We start from the raw sequence: 21,102 nt of genomic DNA, 5'->3' as shown, positions 1-21,102 counted from the left end.
AAATGCCATTCTCAGGTCATACAACACAATGAACAATTTCACAAAAGGAAAAGCTGCCACTTTGGAAAATTCAACTTAAAAATCGGATAATACTCAAAATTTAAGTTACACATTCTGCTATTGGTGCACAAGCAGCACATTCAAACAGTTAGATTTTTTTTATTACTATTATTTTTATTTTTATTTTTAACCCGCCCCCCAAAGGTATGCACTAGCCATTAGTAGCATGGCCGTTACTAAGGGCAGAGGTGGTAAAGACTTTCTTATGGAGGCACCTAATAGTTGGGTCTCTGGCCTAATAAGTGCCTCCTATGACGGGACAGACAATTTACATCCATGCTTTCTCTGGACAGTCAGAGTCACTGATTACTTTAACACCTGGGCAGCAGTTAGAAGTTAGAAAAAAATGAATTTTGGTTACTACACTTAAAGACTTTTTCTTCCATGTGAATATACTGCATGTCAGCTTCTGCAACTTTTCCAACGAACTGTGTTGAACTTTAATTTGCTAAACAGTAATGTAGTAATAATGTAATACTAAATAATAGCAAGAAATAAAATCTGGGATACATTATAAGTAATAATGTGTAAAGTATCTTATGTTAATTAAACAAGTATTATGATTTTGGTCTTTATTATAACACCTCCTTTCCATATTCCTCACCAGAATACATATCAGTTGTTTGAGTATTTAAACTGAGCTTTCTGGATCTTGAGAGAGTTCCTGGCATTGCATGCTACATGGTTAGGTTCTACTAGCTCTAGCAGTTGTAACCATATTCCTCAACAGAATACATATTACAGTACAAAGTCCGTAATCTGGACTCGTCGGGACTTCGGCGATTTCGAATTAAGGGGTTTTCCGGATTATAGATCATCAATTTAAATCTGGTAAGATGGCATGCAGAAATTATACAATTAAAAATATAAAACAGAAATTTATGAAATAAAGAGAAATTATGATCTAAATGGGTATCAAAATTTACAAAAAAAAAAAAAAAAAAAAAAAAACTTAATATTTATTTGTTTACTTTATTAAACATTTCTTTCAATGTAAGTTGTTTAAGTTGCTTCATTTTTGTGCTAAAGGCACATGTGTAAAGCATACAAAAAAAAGTTTGTGGCTTTGTGGTCCGGATTATAGATCATTCCGGATAATGGACGTCCGAATTATAGTACTGTAGTTGTTTAACCAGTTAAGTTGAGCTTTTTACATCTCCTTTCCATATTCCTCACCAGAATACATATTAATTGGTTAGGTATTTAACAACCTTGGACGACATTAACAACATTAACATTAGCTCAATACCCAAACATAACACTGGATATTGTTTGGGTACTGAGTTCACCGTTGTACATCTCCTTTCCATATTCCTCACCAGAATACATATTAGTTGTTTGGATATTAAAGCTGAGCTTTCTGGATCTTGAGAGAGTTCCTGGCATTACATGCTACATGGTTAGATTCTACTAGCTCTAGCAGTTGTAGTTATCGCGGCTTTGCATTTCTCTTGCCACTGATGACAATTTAAACCTGATGCACCAGTAATGTATTGAGACAACTTATAACTTAGCATTTAATTGTGTAGTCTTTACTATTGATCAACGTTCAAGTTGAATCGACTCTTTTTATTTTAATTTGCATTTCCACAAGCTGTTTAACACAAAGTCAGCCTTTATGTTCAATGCTTTGCTGAAATAAAAAGGTTATTTTTCATAAATTTCCTAAGACAGTGTCGTACTACCTCAGACATGAAATAATTCGATAATTCGCTTTACATCTGTTAGGGTTATAAAGAATACAGTAGCAGTACTAGATCTTGTATAACCCGACAAATGATTATACAGTACAAAGTCCGAAATCCAGACTCGTTGGGACTTCGGCGATTCCGGATTTTGAATTTTTCAAGATATTAGATCATCAATAAGAATATTAGACCCAGTAAGATGGCATGTAGAAATTATTAAATTAAAAATATGAAATCATGATTTATGAAATAATGAAGTATTTATAATCTAAAGGGTATCAGAATTTACAAAAAAAAAAAAACTTAATATTTATTTGTTTACCTTATTAAATATTTCTTTCAATATAAGTTGTTAAAGTTTTTTTTTTTTTTTTTTTGTTTTTGTTTTTGTTTTTGTTTTTTGTTTTTTTGTGCTAATACTTTCTCTTTAATTCTGTAGACAGACATAATCTCTTGTTCTGTTACATTGTTGAAGTCCTGCAACTGCTGTTTGGAGAATTCCGACTAACTTGTCAATCGAAATTTTTTTGTTTTCAATAACTTCTCTGCCACTTTCTTCACTATCGGTAGCGGTATTTCCTGGATCTAGAACCATACTACAGATTTCGCCATTCATTGATTGATGATTGAGAAGAATTGTCACCACAATGAAAATCTTCTTTTATATCATATTCATTTATTACCGCTTCTCCACATTTCTTTACAAAATCCCTTAATTGGAAAATTTCACCTTTGTTTTGGGATAGCAGCTATCATCATCAAATTTAGCTATCCTTCTAGCTTTAAATTAAGAATCGGGATTCTCCAGATGTTTTATTACGTGCAGATGTTTTATATGCTAAAATGATTGTTTCTTCAATAACAAGGTATTTTATTTAGCATCAAAGTGAAATTAAGAATCGGGATTCTCCAGATGTTTTATTATGCATGGAGGGGGGAATCAAATGTGCATATGGAAAGCCTACGAGAAAAACTTTGTTGGTGGTTTTGAGGTCCGGGTTTTAGATCATTCCGGATAATGGACATCTGGATTTTGGACTTTGTTCTGTATTGCATAAATATTTTAATTAATACACAGTAACTTTCTTTGAATAAGTATTATAAATTATAAATAACAATGTCTGTGTTATACGATTGGTAAAACTGGGTCCCAAAGATTTATAATTAAAATTATTCTTTTTCATATATTTTAATAACTAATTTTTCAGTAAAATAATTTGTAATTTTATTCTTAAAAAAAAAAATAGGCTCAAAAGTTTCATTAAAACTAACAAGAAGGTACTAGAATAAATTATGACAGATGCTTGAGGTATAAATGCAGATCACCCATCATAAAATTATTTGATGCAAATGTTTAGCAAATGCAAATGTTTAGATTTTGATTGTTTCAGGTTTAGATTATTAACAGATATAAACAACAGATTTAAGCAATATTTACATCACTTACATTCAAGCAGCCCAAGAAGAGATCCATTCCTTTTCCTTCCAAGAATCGGGCACAATTAATAGGAGTTTCATCTAAATTTGGAAATAAAATATTTAAAAACAAAACATTTACTTTCACTACTCAATATGTATTCTAATATCACAGCTAACACTGCTGTAGTTAACCATGTAAATTAGATAATAAATTATGCACCTAAAAAATAAACACAGTTTTCAGAATTCAATGTTATACTTATTTCCTTGTAAAATTATCACCTAAATTCACATGATTTTAATAACTTTTGCTAAATTTCAAAATCAGATTTTAATACATAACTTTTACAAATCAATTTAGATTATCATCACTGGAATTGTCCTTTACCTCAATGAGACAATATTACTAAAATAAATAATACAGCAAAATATAAATACTGTTTTACAAAGAATCATACTAAAGTAATAATTTTATCGTGGCATGAATTTCTGCAGTATTTTCATAAATTTTATAGACTTTTAGATTTTAAGAGCTTTAGATAAATCTAAAAACTTCAGAATTTCTACTTTCTAGTGCAATTATTGAATTATGTTTCATATTTAAATAATTTTAATACTTGGTGAGGTACTTTTTTTAACTTTATAAATGCATGTCAGAACAACTGACATTGCAATGGTGGATAAAATAAAATGTATGTTCAATATAAAATATAGTACACTGAAACATCATTCATGAAAATAGAATCATTGACCTCGTACTATGGCATGATAAAAGTACCAGAACTTAGATTACACTAGATTACAGGATTATAGCAAAGCATATAAGGAATACAAGCCTATGGGAAGAAAATCTTACATAAGGGAATTTTTGGTGAAAATTGGCCCTTTTTTCTATTTCACACAAGATTACTCAGGCAACCAGTCTATTCAATACCCAGGAACAGGAACGAGAACAAACTGTCAGTGTTTTTATGAAAGACTTATATTAGTACCCATTTTTGCTAATAAAAGAAATCCAAAGAGGATTTGCATTTCAACTTTTACAGCCAAAGGGCAAACAGTAAAAACTTTTTTTTTTTTTTTTTTTTTTTTTCCAGTTTGGAAACTCTATATTATACTTATTAACATTTCAGATACTTTTGCCTGATACTAAAGTATACAATATAAAATTTAATCTATACAGTAAACTATTTCACACAAAAGAGGCTGTTTACTGTTTTACTTTAAAATCACTTAAATACCTTCTCATTTACTGTCAGAGCAATAAAAGCGTATATCAAAAGTAAGTACCAGTAACATTCCACATTGTACTCCATGCAGTTTCCATCACTTCATCACATAAATTCCGGGCCAAGCGCTTTTCAATAAGCTGCAACATGATCTAAAAAAATTCAAAATAAATTACAAAATAGAAATTCAAAATAGTTTTTATATATAAAAATTGTAGTATGGTTTAACTTGGTTTATTTTAATTACAACAAAGTGCTAGTGGACTATCTGCCTAAGGGAAGAGTAAAGGGAATGAGATTATGCCTTCATGGGGAACTTTTTAAGGGAAACTGACTCATATACACATTACCTATGATGAAAAACAAGAAAACGCCCATATACCCAGCCCATTTGCTGGAATTCAAATCATGGATCAAACTACCAATGTTTAGTGACTTACCCCTCATTTACTGGTGAATCATATCCAAATGGTAGAAAATATGAAACAAGCACACAAAACTTCATCATAAAAATTATTTGTTATTCATAAAACTCTCTTTCTTCAGTTTGAATGCACTGGAGAAAATATTTAGCTGGCACATTACTTTTCCTTACCCAATATACAAAAATCCTATACTTTTTTCTAAAATAATCTCCCTTCAAAAATTACTTTTTGTTCAGTTATACAGGGAAGTATGCATTACCTATTAAGCAAAGAATTTATAAAATTTTACCCCTCTGGTTATCATATTTTTTGTCTCAGTAGCATTACCGGCTGTGACATCAAAATGCAAAATACAATTGGACCCTAACCTCCAAAATGCTTGAATGTTAGAATCATACAACCTGACTATATACCAGTAGTTCTCAAACCTTTCCGTCCCATGCATCCTTCTCACCATTGTTAGACCATCCTTTCCCCCTTTCTTTTTATAACTTGAAATATGCATACACATTAATTTGCATTTAGATTATTTTTACAGTGTTTTATACATTAAATATGAAAAAGTAATAGAAAATGTTGACAAATAACCAAAATTGAACAATTTTTTTATACTCGTAAATTAAATACTTAACAGGAAAATAAAAGGCTGACCTCATTCCCACTTGAAACTGCTAAATGATAATTTGCTTAAAGATGATACCCCCCCCACCTCCATGTTAGAACCCATGGACTATACAATGCACCTTTGTCTTTACTTGTCTTATTTCCTAAATTAGAATAAACACTTGAAACTTAATTAAAAATGTGTTAATAATAATAAAACTACTGCTTTTAAACTAACATAGTTAAGGATTTTACTATGCTTTGGTTTACTTTCTAGTTGCAGTAATTTAGATGCAAAAGTTAGCCAGGTTCTGGAGTTAGTTAAGTAACTTGAAGCAGTCACAGTGGGATCAAATTCAGCAATTCATAGCATATCCTTTCTTCCAGATCCCACCATCAACAAAAAGTAACCCTATCTTTTGTAAAGTTAGATTTAATTATGTTTTTGTTGTTTCAAGTGGCCAGACACTTGCAATTCAATGCATTCATCAGGAATGACCAATATCTCTTGGTCATTTAGCTGTCTCTTTATTGACTATACTGCCCAAAGTGCACCATAAAGGAAGGGATTAACTTATTTTATATATATGAGAATGGGAAAGTTCTGCCACTCTTTTGATGAACAGCATCTCAGGATACGGATCTGAGAATCTCTCACTCCTCTTTTCCTATTTTTAAACCTCTCGAGAAGACTTAGACTCACTAGTACTTCAAGTGCCCTATGCCACATACACAGTATGCACTTAAAAACATCCAAGACGTCTCAATGATTCAAACCCGGGCCCAAGAATATAACAGACAACAACGCTAACCACTATATCAATCAGGAAGGCATTTTCACTATTTTTAGAGGCAAGGAAGTCACTGATGCAGAAGTGACTTACAAAAGGAAGGACTCTGCTTTTATTCTCAAACCGTATATCCATAAAGTTTCTTGTACATGACAAAAGAAGCATAAATTCCTAATTTTTAGAGGCAACTCTCTGCAAGGAAGTCACTGATGCAGAAGTGATTTACATAAGAAAGGATTCTGCTTTTACTCTCAAAACATATATCCATAAAATTTCTCGTACATGACAAAAGAAGCATAAATTCCTTAATGCTGATATGAAGTGCCTTTTCTGTAGTCAATTTTAAAAAATAGAGGATTCTACTTGCCCAGAAGCACTGATACTATTCGGACACTGACATGGAAAATGGCATCCTTTTCTAATGTAGCAGAGACTGGCAGTTCTTGCTATGTAGCCTTGCTAAAACTTAATAGCAGACGATGAGATAAACAAACCTTTGGTTGCTCAGGATATAGCTCTATTACTAACAGTATAGCCCTTACCTTATTACAGTACAAAGTCTCTAATCCAAACATCCATTATCCGGAATGATCTATAATCCGGACCTCAAAGCCACAAACTTACACATGTGCATAATGTGTTTATGCATGCACATTTGATGTGCGCATAAAGCCAGTAAAGCGTTTACCCATGTGCGCTTCCGATAGTGAAGAAAGTAATGAGAATGTTATTGAAAACGAAAAAATTTTGGTTGACAAGTTAGTCAGTATTCTCGACACAGCAATTACAAGACTAAAAGTGGAACTTTGTAACTGAACAAGAAATTAAGTCTGTTTATAGAATTAAAGAGAAAGTATTAGCACAAAAACTAAGCAACTTAAACAACTTACATTGATAGAAAAGTTTACTAAAGTAAACAAATAAATATCAAGCTTTTTTCTTGTAAATTTTGATACCCTTTAGATCATAATTGCTCTTTATTTCATAAATTATGGTTTCATATTTTAATTGTATAATTTCCGCATGCCATCTTAACAGATTTAAATTGATGATGTATAATTTGGAAAAACCCCTAATCCGGAATCGCCGAAGTCCCGAAGAGTCCAGATTATGGACTTTGTACTGTAACATATGCTTGCAGAACATGCTGTCATATTCTTACATAAATAACACAAATTTTATCAAATTTTAGAAATGAAAGATATTAATTGCTTGAGCTTTTTCTAGCCAGCAATATGGTTTATAAACAAATGAGAAATATTTTTATATTTAAATCAAGATAAAATTTGAAATTACTTAAAAACAGATCAGAATCTTATTATTATTATTAATTTGAGGTATAGCTTTTAGTAACCTGAACTTACTGTTATAGCTCCTCGATCCCCAACTAATTGCTTTTGAACTCCATCTACTTGACAAGCAAGACTATTTAATAAGTAAACACCAATCCGCTGCACAAAGTCATCCGGATCTTCTTGAGCCACAATTAATAATAACAAGCTGACCAGCCGTTCATAGTCAAAAAACTGCTTAAAGAAGAAAATATGCAGTTTCCAAATAACAAATTTTATAGATTGACTTACACTTTTATGAGTAATGTATGAATAAATAAAGATAAATAATCGTACTCATATATATATAATTTGTAAAACAAAGTTCTTGGAAATAATTCTTACAGTCATCATGAATAACATTATAAAACTAATACAGCAATAGAAAATAAATTAAAATCAGCATGAAGAATTACTAGACTTATTGCTATCTAAAATCACATGCAGTTTACAAAAACTGCTTTTGATTTAAAGTTAAGATTCCTATTTTTCCTTTACATGAAGTTATAATACCAAATTTTTACAAGAAATTAGTTATGTTTTTTGGCCAGGAGCACTAAAGAGCAATTTCAATTACATTATTAAAGAAAGTTGGCTAATCATTAACGTTTCCACTTATGTTTTTAAAGGTTTCCCTGATATAAATTACTTGACACATCCTATATTAAATAGCATTATGCAAAAAATTATGCACACTACAAAAACTGATCCACTGCACTTACACATCTCTGCAATAACAATCATATTTAGTTAAAAGATTGATTTTAGTTAAGACTTAGTTCCATGACTTACAGAAGCAATACTGAAGACAGTGTATTACAATGATTCTCTGAAAAGTGTTACGCATGGAGGCAAAATTTAATGCTGTTTGATGAAAATTATTCTGTAATAGCATCAAAAACAAAAATGAATGTTGATTTGAAAATACAATTCCAGCAACTCAGACAGAAAATGGAAAATTTAGTATAAGCATGAACAGAATAAAAAATTTAATAATTCACTTTAAAAAAATGGTTTCATAATCTGAAGTAAGGCTATATAATAAATCAGAACCGTAAGCAGAGTGACACTGAATTAATGATTAACTACACTGGTTTACAGTTTTGTTGCTACAATCAAAGCCAGAAATACAAAGCTTTGATTTATATAGTATGCAAAGCACTTTAGTTTTCTAGTGAAATCAGACATTTTAAGGATCACCATATTACATATTCGATGGTCTCATTTGGGGCAGACAGCAGTTGTCTAATGCTCTTACAATTAGCAGTAATGATGCTTGTATCAGTTCTCACAAGTAGTGGTCATTTTAAGAGAAAAAAAGGGGGGTCATATATAGAAGGCGAGTAACTGGCAGAAGGTTCACTATAGTCATCTTGGAATCATTAATTTTACTCTTCTTAGTATAATGTACTTATAAAATACCATACAGACATACTTAACAATATGATACAGCTCTCTTTAATTGATTCATCAAGCTCCTAACTGGTTTCTTAATAGTGTCCGTGATTTTCTTCTGCTATCTGTACTGTTGATAATATATAACAAATTAATTTTCAAGTGATATATAACAATTCATTTTTATTTTTGATGTTCCAATTTTATTTTGAAGCAGACAGTTCAGCAAACATATGCATGAAGCTTGTCATTTTTAAATTCCTGTGTCTTAAGTTAATTACCTTAGATTAAGATGTTTTAGTAATCTTTAAGCATAAAATTAAAAAAGATAATAAACAGCTATTCAAAATAGTGCAAGCCAGTTTTTTAGGAAAAAAGTTGGCAAAAAATTCAGAGATATTTGACAGTAATAAGAGAGTATATTTAATTTCTGAAGTTCATGTTATTTCAATAACAGAAATGATTAATTAAAAAAATACGTCAAGCAGACTTCATTAAATGAATATTTTTTAGCATGCTCTGAAAATTATTATATAACATCTATGTTATATAAAGTTCCTGCAATATGAAACATGCTAATTTTTATAAGCTCTTAATCCTCTAAACAAATTAAAATAATTAGGTCTTATTCTAAGAAGAAAACGAGAAAACCAAATCAGCATATTTCATTGGATAAATATTTTAAAAAGCAGTGAATGTTTCTAAAATTATATAAAAAAAACATAAATTTTGCACTGGTAATTTTTTCTCAATATTATTTTTAGGCTATAATTTACTACTTATTTCTATAACAAATACATAATTTTATTAATACAATGTTATTAATTAATCCATATATGCTCACTCACACACACACACACATATACATAAGTATTTTTTAAAGAGTAATTTTTTAATTCAGTATTTTTTTAATGTGAATGTAAATTAGGCAAATAAGTAATCATTACTCATAGTCATCTTCTCTCAGATAATCTCTACAGAAGACTAACAGCACCAGGAACTAAAAGCAATTATCTTAAAGATAGCTAATCATATCATACACAGGAGAATTTTACTAAATAAAACTTATTTCAGTAACTTACCAATTTTAACATTCAAAATATTTTTAAAAATCTAGAAAAATGTCTTACCACATCTTCAGGAATTTTAAAATGAATTAAAGTCAGACATCCATTTCTCAACATCTAAAATAAAATACAAAATTTTCAGAATACTGGAACATTTTAAAACACATTTTTAAAGATTGAACTACAAAAGGTGTTCTTACACATTTTTAAAATGATTTTGAAAAATCATTTTAAAAAAGAAAATGTTCTGGAATAAAAATTTCTGGCAACAGTTTATTATTTGAAATGAGAAATATGGTCCGATACTTTTCAATTTATTCTTATTGAAAATATCACATGTAAACAAACTGTGGATTGAAGGATCTATTACTGCACTTTCCAGAGAGAAATAGTCCTATTCCATAATTCAAAAATGTTGCAAAATCTGTGTTATTAAAATCTGAAGTGCAAAATAAGCAACATTATTAATCAAAAAGGAAAAAACCGTCAATCACTACTTTTACCTGGAATGAAAACTCCAAACAAAATATCCAAAAAAGATATGTACTGTTCCTAATGTTAAATCATTGTTGACAACAAAAGAAATTCTCTCAATGCGGAAATCAATTATAAAGTCTTTAAATACATCTGTAGTAACAATAAATATAATAATAGCCCAAAATGTACAATTTAAAAAAGCTAAATATCATAATGTTCATCAGTTTTTGCAAAGAATGTGGCTCAAAGCAGAACAATTGGTAGAACCTCATATGAAAACTATTTAGCATGGGATAAATGGGGTTACATTGTGATCCTTGAAAAGGCATTAGCTTACCTAAACAACTGAATAACAAAAGGTCCATTTATTATCGAAAACGAAGAGGAATAAAATGTACAGACCTGATTCCATCAATGCAAAGAAAGTTTCAGTAAGAGTTTTATAACTGTAGCAGGATTCTCTTAATGGGAAATTTTATTTCTTTATCCTAGGGACTTTCAAAGAGTGAAACTTCATAAATATAAAGCAACAGGTCATACTTGAAAAAGTACCATTGTATTCCTTGAAAAAATGAGAATTGATAAAGCATTGTACATATATTTTTTCAGCATATTCCTGCAAAGTCAGAGTGATGTTTTACCAATGGTTACTGTGCCTTTTGGTCTCTTGAAAAGAGATCTTTCTTTTCTTACTCTGGAAAGAAGAGGAATAGAAAACAATACCCCCAGGAAACTTTAAGGAAAATCCTTCTGTCACTGAAATCACGATGTAGTCTTATAGTCCAGAAAAAGGCTATCAAGTTGAACATTTAAAAAAATACACCTCTCATTTTAAATCTTAATTAAATGACAGCCCTGAAATCATTCTAAAAATGTGTGCAGCTGCACTACTCAAAACTTTAGCATATTCTAAACATTTACATTAACATCTATTAATAACTGTGATCAAGAATCAGAAAATATAATTCTAGAAATTGATTTTACAATTATTTTTATATAATTATCAAAATTTTAAAATATAAAAGAAAAATTTTCCCAAAAGTTATAGCTAAAAATTAATATCTTTTGATATACTGTGACCCCAAAACAAATCAGCAGTACACATAATTAAATATAATCAATCGTTTAAGAGTTTAAACGAAGGACCATATAATCCGATCCCTAAAGATCCTTCACCTTCGGACATGTCGAAAATAAAAACTGCGATCAAATCTTCACAAACAATTTCAAGCAACTTAAAACATTCGCTTATCCCATCTGTTGCGAATTGTGCCAGATTATATGCTCTTCCCAAAATTCATAAAAGTGGTATTCCTTTCCGCCCTATTGTATCAAATTTAGGTACTGCCTCGTATCCATTAGCTATTTAGTTTCTAGATTTTCAACTCTATTAGACAATAACATTTACACCACAAAATATTCAATAGAGTTTGTAAAAAAGGTTAAAAACATTTCTCCTATAAATTTACTCATGGTTTCTTTTGATGTAAAATCATTATTCACCAATGTTCCAGTGGAGGGTGCATTAGGATGTCTAGAAACCAGACTTCGTGAATTTCATTTCTCTTGCATCGAAATTGATGAGCTAATTTCTCTCACTCAACTCTGTTTGAAACAAACACATTTCCTTTTCCAAAATAAATATTACAAGCAAACTGAGGGATTAGCCATGGGAAGCCCCCTCAGTCCCATCCTGGCTGATATCTACATGCATTATTATGAATCAAAATTGTTTGAAACTTTAAACTTCCCGGCATGGTTCCGCTACGTAGACGATACTTTTACTCTGTTTGAAGGTAATAAAGATGATTTAAATAAAGTTCTTTCAACAATGAATTCTATTGATCCTGCTATTCAGTTCACTTTTGAACTGAAAAAATTAATAATAATAAAATATCTAAGACAAAATAATAAATTTTAAAACATTTAAAATTATTATTTTTCAACCCAAAAATTAGCTAATTATGAAAATCCATTAAAATAACAAACTTTAAAATACATTTTATTTTGCAACTCACAAGTTAATCAATTACAGAAAATCCAATCAAGTCTTTAAGGGAAAAGTACAAAAATTTTCGAATAGGCCATATATATAGATACTGGTTTCCAAAAATTAGAAAAATCACAAAAATAGCAATAATTCATTAAAAAATAACCAATCTGTATAAAATTTCAATCTGCTGTCAAATTAGAATTACTGAGTAAAACTGCAGTATGCAAATTAGTGGCTGCAATCGAAATACGTCATCTGCAAGGAGCATAAAATTGCATGTTTCCAGAGCAAGCTAATTTCGCTGTGATACTGAGCTAATAAATCTGGTATAGCAATTTGTAATGATGACCTTCAGGTATCACTTGTCGGAAGAACTCCAATGAAGAGCTATTGGGATACTAGAGGCAGAACAAAGACATCATGGATTATTAACTTCAGACAGAAGTGGCCAGATGGCTAAATGCGAGTTCTGTGGTTCATAGACTTTCACAACAATATCTAACCACATATTCAGCATTCAAAAGGTTCAACAAAGGATGGCCAGCCACTAATGACCAGCAATGATGACCAATATCTGTTATTATGCGCACGAAGGAATAGAACCTCAACTCTGACTCAATCCTCCCTTACTTACTGGGAAGATTGGTGTCAACATCAACAGAAGGTTTTACGAAAGAGGTCTGTATGCAAGGCGACCAGCCATTTGTGTGCCACTCACGTTGCATCATGGAAGAAAATGTTTGAATTGGGCATGTCAACATGTCCACTGGACAGCTGATCAATAGAAGACTGTTCTCTTTATGGATGAGACCAGGTTTTGCATTCAAAGGAACAGTAGGAATTATTTGATTTGGAGAGAAACTGGAACCAATTATCATCTATCAAACATCCATGAATGAGATGCATATGGAGAAGGCAGTGTTTGTGGTGGTATCTTCTTGGGTAGATGCACAGACCTCCATGTCTTTCCACGTGGAACCATGAATAATCAGTCCTATAGAGATGACATCCTTGATGCTTATGTGTGCCCTAATGCCTGTGCAATAGGTGAGAATTTCCTGCTACAGGATGAAAATGCTAGACACACAGGGCTCGCATCGTGGACGATTAACTTCAGCAACAAACAATTTAGCGCATGGAGTGGCCAGCTTGATCACTGGACTTGAAACCTATTGAATATGTTAGGAATACTTTAGAAAGATATATAGCTGCTCTCAATCCTCCTCTTCAGACCCTTGACATGCTTACAACTGCTTTACAAGAGCAATGGCTCTCACTTCCTTAGAAACCGATAGATTGCATAATTGACAGCATCGCACATTGCTGCATGTGTTCCATTGCTTCTAGGGGAGATCCTACTCCATACTGAAGGTAATTTTCCTATGCCAAACTAGCACATCTGTTTTTCTCATTTTATACATATGCTAATTTCTATAACACACAACTGTCTGGTAATTTTTTTTACGTTATTTTATACCTTACTATGTGTTGTATAACTGTGGGTCAGTTTCATTAAATTCTACATGTAACTTTTTGAATAGACATTATTTTTGTGATTTTTCCTTAATTAATGATAACTAGTGTAGTAAAGAAAAACTTTAAAATTAGTGAATTTTAAAATTTATTTAATAGGATCAAAAAATAAAATCCTGTGCTATTGCTGCAAAAATAATATTAAATTTAATAATTAAAAAAAAAGGAAAATTATCTCCTAGAAAATTCAAAGTGAAATTTAGAATGCAAATGTGCATTATTGTGGTAACAACTAATTGGAATTTATAAACAAATTCGTTTAAATGTAAACAAAATCTGTAAATAAAACTTCTAAATAAAATTTGTAAATAATAGTGAAAATAGACTTACAGTAACATCAGAATAATGGCAGAACATAGCATCTAATAAAACTTTTATGATTTTCCTACAAAGAAAAAATTCAAATTAAATTAAATTACACATTAACAATTTAACTTCACAGTCATGAACAGTCTATAATACTTTAAAATTTAAAAAAAAAAAAAAAAAATTTGAAAAATTTACTTTTGTGATTTTTAATAAGCAAATAAACTCAGCAAAACTAATTGCTAGTACAATGGCATGATTTTGTTTTGTAACTGTGGCAAATGTTACAAAAAGTACTTTCTTACATTTCTGTTTCTGTTCCCCCCCCCCTAAAAAAGATATTTTGAAATACATGGGACTGAATGTATGAAAATCATAATAACAAAGCATAAGAACTATAATCTTAATGTAGGATTAGATTACAAGAATTACTACAGTGTAATATATCTTCTAATGTAATTTGACATTCATCAATCACCCTGATACAAAGCAATAGTTTTCATCCCAATAAATGGAAATACATCCTTGAAAGAGGAGTGGGGTGGATTTTATGAAAGGATGGTCAGACAACTAAAAACAAGTTCGAGGAAAGCAACTGGAAGATCTTCACTGAATGCAAAAGTATTAGAGATGATTCTGATCGAAACTGAAGGAGTCATAAATTCTGTGACCTTTAATGTATACCTACACAAAGCCAGACGAACCATTTCCCTTAACACCGGCACATTTCTTAATTGGCAGAAGAGTTCCGAATTTATTTTATGTAAAACTGAGCAATTCAGACTTTTTAAACAAGGACATTTTATTAAAACATTTTAAATGCAGAGAAAACCTACTAAATTTACTCTGGTAGAGGTGGAGAAGTAAATATCTTATGAACCTACACTCAGTGCACATATCGCAGAACTTGAAAGAAGTCCAAAATTTCAAAATTAATGATCTAGTGTTGATAGGCGATGAATATTTTTCATGAAACATCTGGTAAATGGTTAAGATCATTGAAGCTTTCGCCAGCTGTGATGGACAAGTAAGAGTTATAATATTATAACTAAAGAATGGACAATTTGGAGACGAGTCCAACTCCTGTACCCATCTGAAATACAGGACAAAATTGCTTTAGAATCGACTTCAAAAGAACTGTGGTTAAGTTAGCAGACTTTTATCTGAATTATTATCACTGTTATATTAATTTATTTGTGAATCTGTTACTGAATATTTGAGTATTACAGTTCAGTACAGTACAAAGTCCGTAATCCGGAAGTCCATTATCCGGAATGATCTATAATCCGGACCTCAAAGCCACAAACATTTTTTTTTTTTTTTGTATACTTTATGCATGCGCGTTTAATGTATAATGGACAGTATAAGCTAGGCTAAAACTATCTTTACTGGTTCTAAGGCATTTCAGTTAATGTTGCAGATTGCGCTGTTCCTTAATCTTCTAATTGGATCCGACGTATTATTTTTTGCAGACTGTTAGAGCAATTTTATAAAAATTATGCTTAAACTTTCGATTAGGGTCAAAAAGAGTTTCCAATTCTGGAGCTGCCAAAGAATCTACAAAGCAAAAGCATGTTTCGATGTCTATCAAACAAAAAGTGGAATTGCTGCAAAAAAAAATGGATAAAGGCATATCCGTCTCAAAATTATGTGAGGAGTATGACATTGGAAAGTCAACTGTATATGACATAAGCAAAAAGAAACATTTTGAATTTTTTGTGGATTTCGAGACTCCACTTGCAATGAATAACAGAAAAAGGGTTTGTTATGCTAAAAGTGACGATCATGACAAAATGATAACTGAATGTGTCAGATAGTGTTGCAGCGAGGGGGTGCCATTGACGGGTCCAATGCTAATGGCTCAAGCCAAAATATTTTATGAATTTCATGAAGTGAAATTAAACACTGAGTGCACATATTCGACAGATTGGTTAAACAAATTTAAAAATCATCAAGGTATAAGACAATTAAAAATTTCAGGTGAAAAAGATTCAGCTGATACTGAAGCCACTGAACAACTTGCAGATGAATTCATTGAACTCATTACTAGTGAACAATTATCTCCAGAACAAATTTACAACGCTGATGAAACTGGTCTTTTCTGGCAATACGTACTGCGAAATATGTTGGCAACCCCTACAGAAAAGGCTCCAACTGGTGTCAAAAATTTCAAAGTAATACTAACAATTTTAGCGTGCGCAAATATTGCAGGAACGCACAAGTGCAAACTTTTCATAATCGGAAAACATGCACGACCTCGAGCACTTAAAGGAGTAACGATTTTCCCATTATATTACATCACGCAAATTAAAAAGCATGGATGCATAAGGGTTGCTGAACGATTGGTTTGAAAATCATTTTATACTCGAGGCTCGGCAACATTTGAATTCGGTTTGTTTACCTGATGACTCAAAAATAGTCCTGGTTGTTGACAACTGTTCGGTGCATACTTCACAGTTTTAGTGAAAGATAATGTATTCGTATTATTTTTCCCTCCTAATTGTACGTCTATCATTCAGCCTATGGATATATGGGAATAATGCCCGCGATGAAATGCAAATATAAAGTAGCATTTTTAAAACCTATGTTAAATTTCTTGAACAATGGTAAGACTATTCAAAATTTTTTAGCATAAAATCTTCTGTGTGGAGCACTGCAAGATCGTGGGAGGATGTGTCTCCAGATACGTTAAAAAGTGCTTGGCATAATTTATGGCCAGTTACCATATTTCATACTGAGGACGACGAAGATAATAGCCACGAATTTGAAGGTTTTTGGATATTGCAAAGTAAAGGTGAAATTTTCTAGTTATTGGATTTTGTAAAGAAATGTGGAGAAGCGGTGATAAATGAAGATGATATAACCGAAGTTTTTTCATTGCGACGACAATGCCCCAATCATCAATCAATTAACAGATGGCGAAATCTGTAGTATGGTTCTAGATCCAGAAAATACCGCTTCCGATAGTGAAGAAAGTGACAGAGAGGTTATTGAAAGTGAAAAAATTCCCATTGACAAGTTAATCAGTACTCTTGACACAGCAATTACAGGACTTGAACAGTGGAACTTTGTAACTGAACAAGAAATTATGCCTGTTTATAGAATTAAAGAGAAAGTATTAGCATAAAAAAAAGAAGCAACTTAAACAACTTACATTGAAAGAAATGTTTAATAAAGTAAACAAATAAATATTAAGCTCTTTTTTTTTTTTTTTTTTTTTTTTTGTAAATTTTGATACCCTTTAGATCATAATTGCTCTTTATTTCATAAATTATGGTTTCATATTTTTAATTGTATAACTTCTGCATGCCATCTTACCAGATTTAAATTGATGATCTATAATCCGGAAAAACCCCTAATCCGGAATCGCCGAAGTCCTGATGAGTCCGGATTACGGACTTTGTACTGTATCATGTGTAAAGGGTCGTTCCCACTGGGGTTTATCTGAGCTAATGGACACAGCTAACGCAGCTGACCCATCTCCAAAACCAGTTTTCCCCATTGGGCAGCAAGTTGAAAAATCTGAACTGCAGCCATAGCGGAGCTAGTCGACACATGGAACTGGCTCCGTTAGCTCAGATAAACCCCAGTTGGAATGGCTCTTTAGTTACATAGTGCTTATAATATTATTTTGCAAAATTTAATTGAAGATATTTAACAAAGATTTGTATAATTTGCTATTCATTAGATCAAGTTTTAAAATTTATTAAATTTATGTAAGAATATGAACATTATTCAAGCGATACTACAGAGGCTGTTTGCACATTTTTTAGACAACTTTGCTTTGCTAAACAAAAAAAAAAAAATCGCCTGTATGAAAAATACAAGGGTTGCCCAAATGAAAAGTAGACACATGCAATAACGTCAGAATGAATGCATCAATAGCAGCGCAACTGCACAAGTATATAAAAGGCAGTATGATGTATGCATCTCAGGTGGCGTTTAACCGTGAAACCTGTTTGTAGGAGATTAAATTGTGCGAAAGGAAAGGCGTGCTATCCATCGATGCATCCAGATCAGAACAACGTGTGGTAGTACGGTTTCTGGTTGCGGAATGTGAGCGTAATGCAGACATCTATCGAAAAATGGTGACAGTGTATGGCGACCACTGTTTAGGTCGTATGGCTGTAAACAAATGGTGTAAAAGTTTCCATGAAGGGCAGCAAATGACATCGGATCTGCCGAGACCGGTCCAAGCAAACAAAGTGATCACCAATGATTTCATTGCCTCCGTTAATGAAATGATCCAAGCTAATCGAAGGGTTACAACCCGTGAAATCAGTCACGAACTCAACCTGAGTAAAGGAACGGTTAATACCATTATCTACAAATATCTGGGGTACAGCAAAGTGTGTGCAGCATGGGTACCAAAACACCTGACCTTTGATCATCAGAAACAACGAATGGGCTTCTGTCTCCAGCACTTGATCTGTTATGAGGATAATCCCACATTTCTGGATAGTATCATTGCGGGCCACGAGACCTGGTGCCACCACTACACACCCGAACCCAAGAAAATGAGTATGCAATGGAAACACAGCTCATCTCCTCCACCCCGAAAATTGAAAGCTATGGTAAATGCACGGAAAGTGATGCTTTCATTTTTCTTCGATTGTCGTGGACCACTTTTAATCAAGTTCCTGCCCCAAGGGAGCACTATCAATTCCGCACAATATTGCAATACTCTGACAAAACTGCAACAAGCAATAAAAAACAAACGGTCAGACCTTCTCACACAAGGAGTGATCCTTCTGCATGACAATGCCTGCCCACACATCTCCCAGGAAATCCAGAGGACCTTAAACACATTCCGTTGTGAGATTTTGGAGCACCCCCCATACAGTCCAGACATGTCACCCTGTGACATCTTTGGACCACTTAAGAGAGCCTTACAGAGGACACTTTTCCATTCGGACGATAGAAGCCATGCAGGATTTCCTCAGGAATCAGCCCCAATCTTTCTACAGCAAACGCATCGAGCTGCTGCTGCAATGCTCGGACCTGTGTTTCAATGCCTATGGTGATGTCTTTTGACTTAAAATAAAGGTATTATTTTTCTTCAACTCGTCCACTTTTCATTTGGGCAACACACATAGTTTTTAATGCAACTATATTTTTTAATTTAAATTATCGTCTGCTATTTGGATATTTTGTTTTCATGCAAAATGGCACTTTTAAAGAAGCAATGGATGGAAAGCTATGTTCGTGCTCTTTCTGAAGAAAATTATTCATATTTAGTTATTGAAAAATGCTCTCAAAGCCTGATTTTTCGGTACCGAGAACAACAACTAATAATAGTGTCAATAAGAAAGGAAAAGGACATCGAAGTCCGGCTTCAAGGGAGAAAATTGTTCAAGATGCATATCCAAGGGAAAAAAGGGAATGTTTCAAATGCTGCAAAGGTAAGAACTTTAAAGTTAAAAGAAAATCTTCAAAGTCAGAAGGACATTTGCATAATCATTACAAGACCCAGTGTCAACTATAAACAGAGTGATTAATGCTGATTAATTTTTAAAAAGGCAAGAAAACATAACGTGCATCATCCTTCTCCACGACATACCATCGGAAGGAAAATGCACTGCAGAATTCTCTATAAAAAACAATTATTCGGACATAAATGGTAAGGTGTTGTCACATTAAGATGAATCTTGAGTATTTTTAAATACTCAAGATCATCTTGAGTATTTAAAAATACTCAAGATTCATCTTAATGTGACAACTGTAAGTACAAGGTGTTGTCACATTAATAATGGTAAGGTGTTGTCACATTAAGATGGTAATAAATGGTAAGGTGTTGTCACATTAAGATGAATCTTGAGTATTTTTAAATGACTGTAATAAAAAAAGATCCATTCATTATCATTAAAGAAAAGTAAAAGCTTAGAACATGGTTCAAAGAATCTAAAGAAAGTTTTTTCAAAGGGATTTATCTTTGTTGCTGATTTTTGATATGACAAGAAATAAAAATTTTAAAAAGTGCAGAAAATTGTTAAGATTAATTCCACATATTATCAGGAACATATTTTAGGCCCAGTTTTCAAATATGACATACCTTCTCTTTGCCCACAGTGCCATCAATCAGTTAGAACTACATCGAGACAAAAAATTTCCTGGGAAAAAATGGATCAAGAAATGGGTATCAAGACCATATCCTTCATTCATATTCCTGCTGGATCTTATGATTTCTGCTAGATCTTCTGATTTTGATACCCAGATTTTTGCACTTTTGGACTTTTAAAAAGTTGATGTCCCTCCTTGGACTTCAGAAAACTGTTCACGAGGAAAGAGATAAAACACCTCTTCTGTTACTATAAAAAGCTTTATTGTCTTGGAAATTATGATGTAGAAAGATAGTGATGAATATAAGGGTTATCAAATGGAACATTTAAACACAAAAAATTTAGGTAAAATATTTCTATGAATACAATGAAAATCGTCTACAAAATGTGCAAACAGCCTTAGTATAAAGTATAAAAATTTGAGTTCTGATGAGACTAGTTCATTCCGGGGGGGGTGGAGAAGGGAATGTGTACAGAATTAGATGGTGCTATGTCCAAAGAATGTTTGATTATGCTTTGATAAGTGAGAAAAAATTACCGGCCTGTAATGGCAGGAATAATATTCATTTCAAATAAATGTTTTATTCCATGTGTGAATCAAGCTCCATACGCAGCTCACTTATTCATGAATACTGCGGATTACTATTAAGGCAGAACTCATTGATAAACAATTTGAAAAGAATCTTAGACCTGGAGACTACGCTACCTATCTTGTATACTCTGAAT

General features: G+C 32.1%; 1 protein-coding gene across 3 annotated transcripts in view; it reads right to left on the bottom strand.

Moving 5' to 3' along the window:
• The window catches only part of LOC118204266 (protein zer-1 homolog), a 74,954-nt gene that overhangs the window by 14,244 nt on the left and 39,608 nt on the right, over positions 1 to 21,102 (bottom strand). For 2 of the 3 annotated variants that reach the window (XM_085827045.1, XM_085827046.1), the window contains exons 7-11: positions 14,342 to 14,396; positions 10,072 to 10,125; positions 7,580 to 7,744; positions 4,458 to 4,548; positions 3,196 to 3,266 (exon numbers count right to left, since the gene is read on the bottom strand). In XM_085827045.1, the coding sequence (XP_085683171.1) occupies positions 3,196 to 3,266; positions 4,458 to 4,548; positions 7,580 to 7,744; positions 10,072 to 10,125; positions 14,342 to 14,396 (436 nt within the window). The remainder of the gene's footprint in view (positions 1 to 3,195; positions 3,267 to 4,457; positions 4,549 to 7,579; positions 7,745 to 10,071; positions 10,126 to 14,341; positions 14,397 to 21,102) is intronic. The other variant, XM_085827047.1, reaches the window with a different exon arrangement.

The sequence above is a fragment of the Stegodyphus dumicola genome, chromosome 11 (genome assembly GCF_044657685.1).
Source record: "Stegodyphus dumicola isolate Sdum_Otavi_A_Nest chromosome 11, ASM4465768v1".
Classification (NCBI taxonomy): domain Eukaryota; kingdom Metazoa; phylum Arthropoda; class Arachnida; order Araneae; family Eresidae; genus Stegodyphus; species Stegodyphus dumicola.
This window is presented reverse-complemented; position numbering and strand designations above follow the sequence as displayed.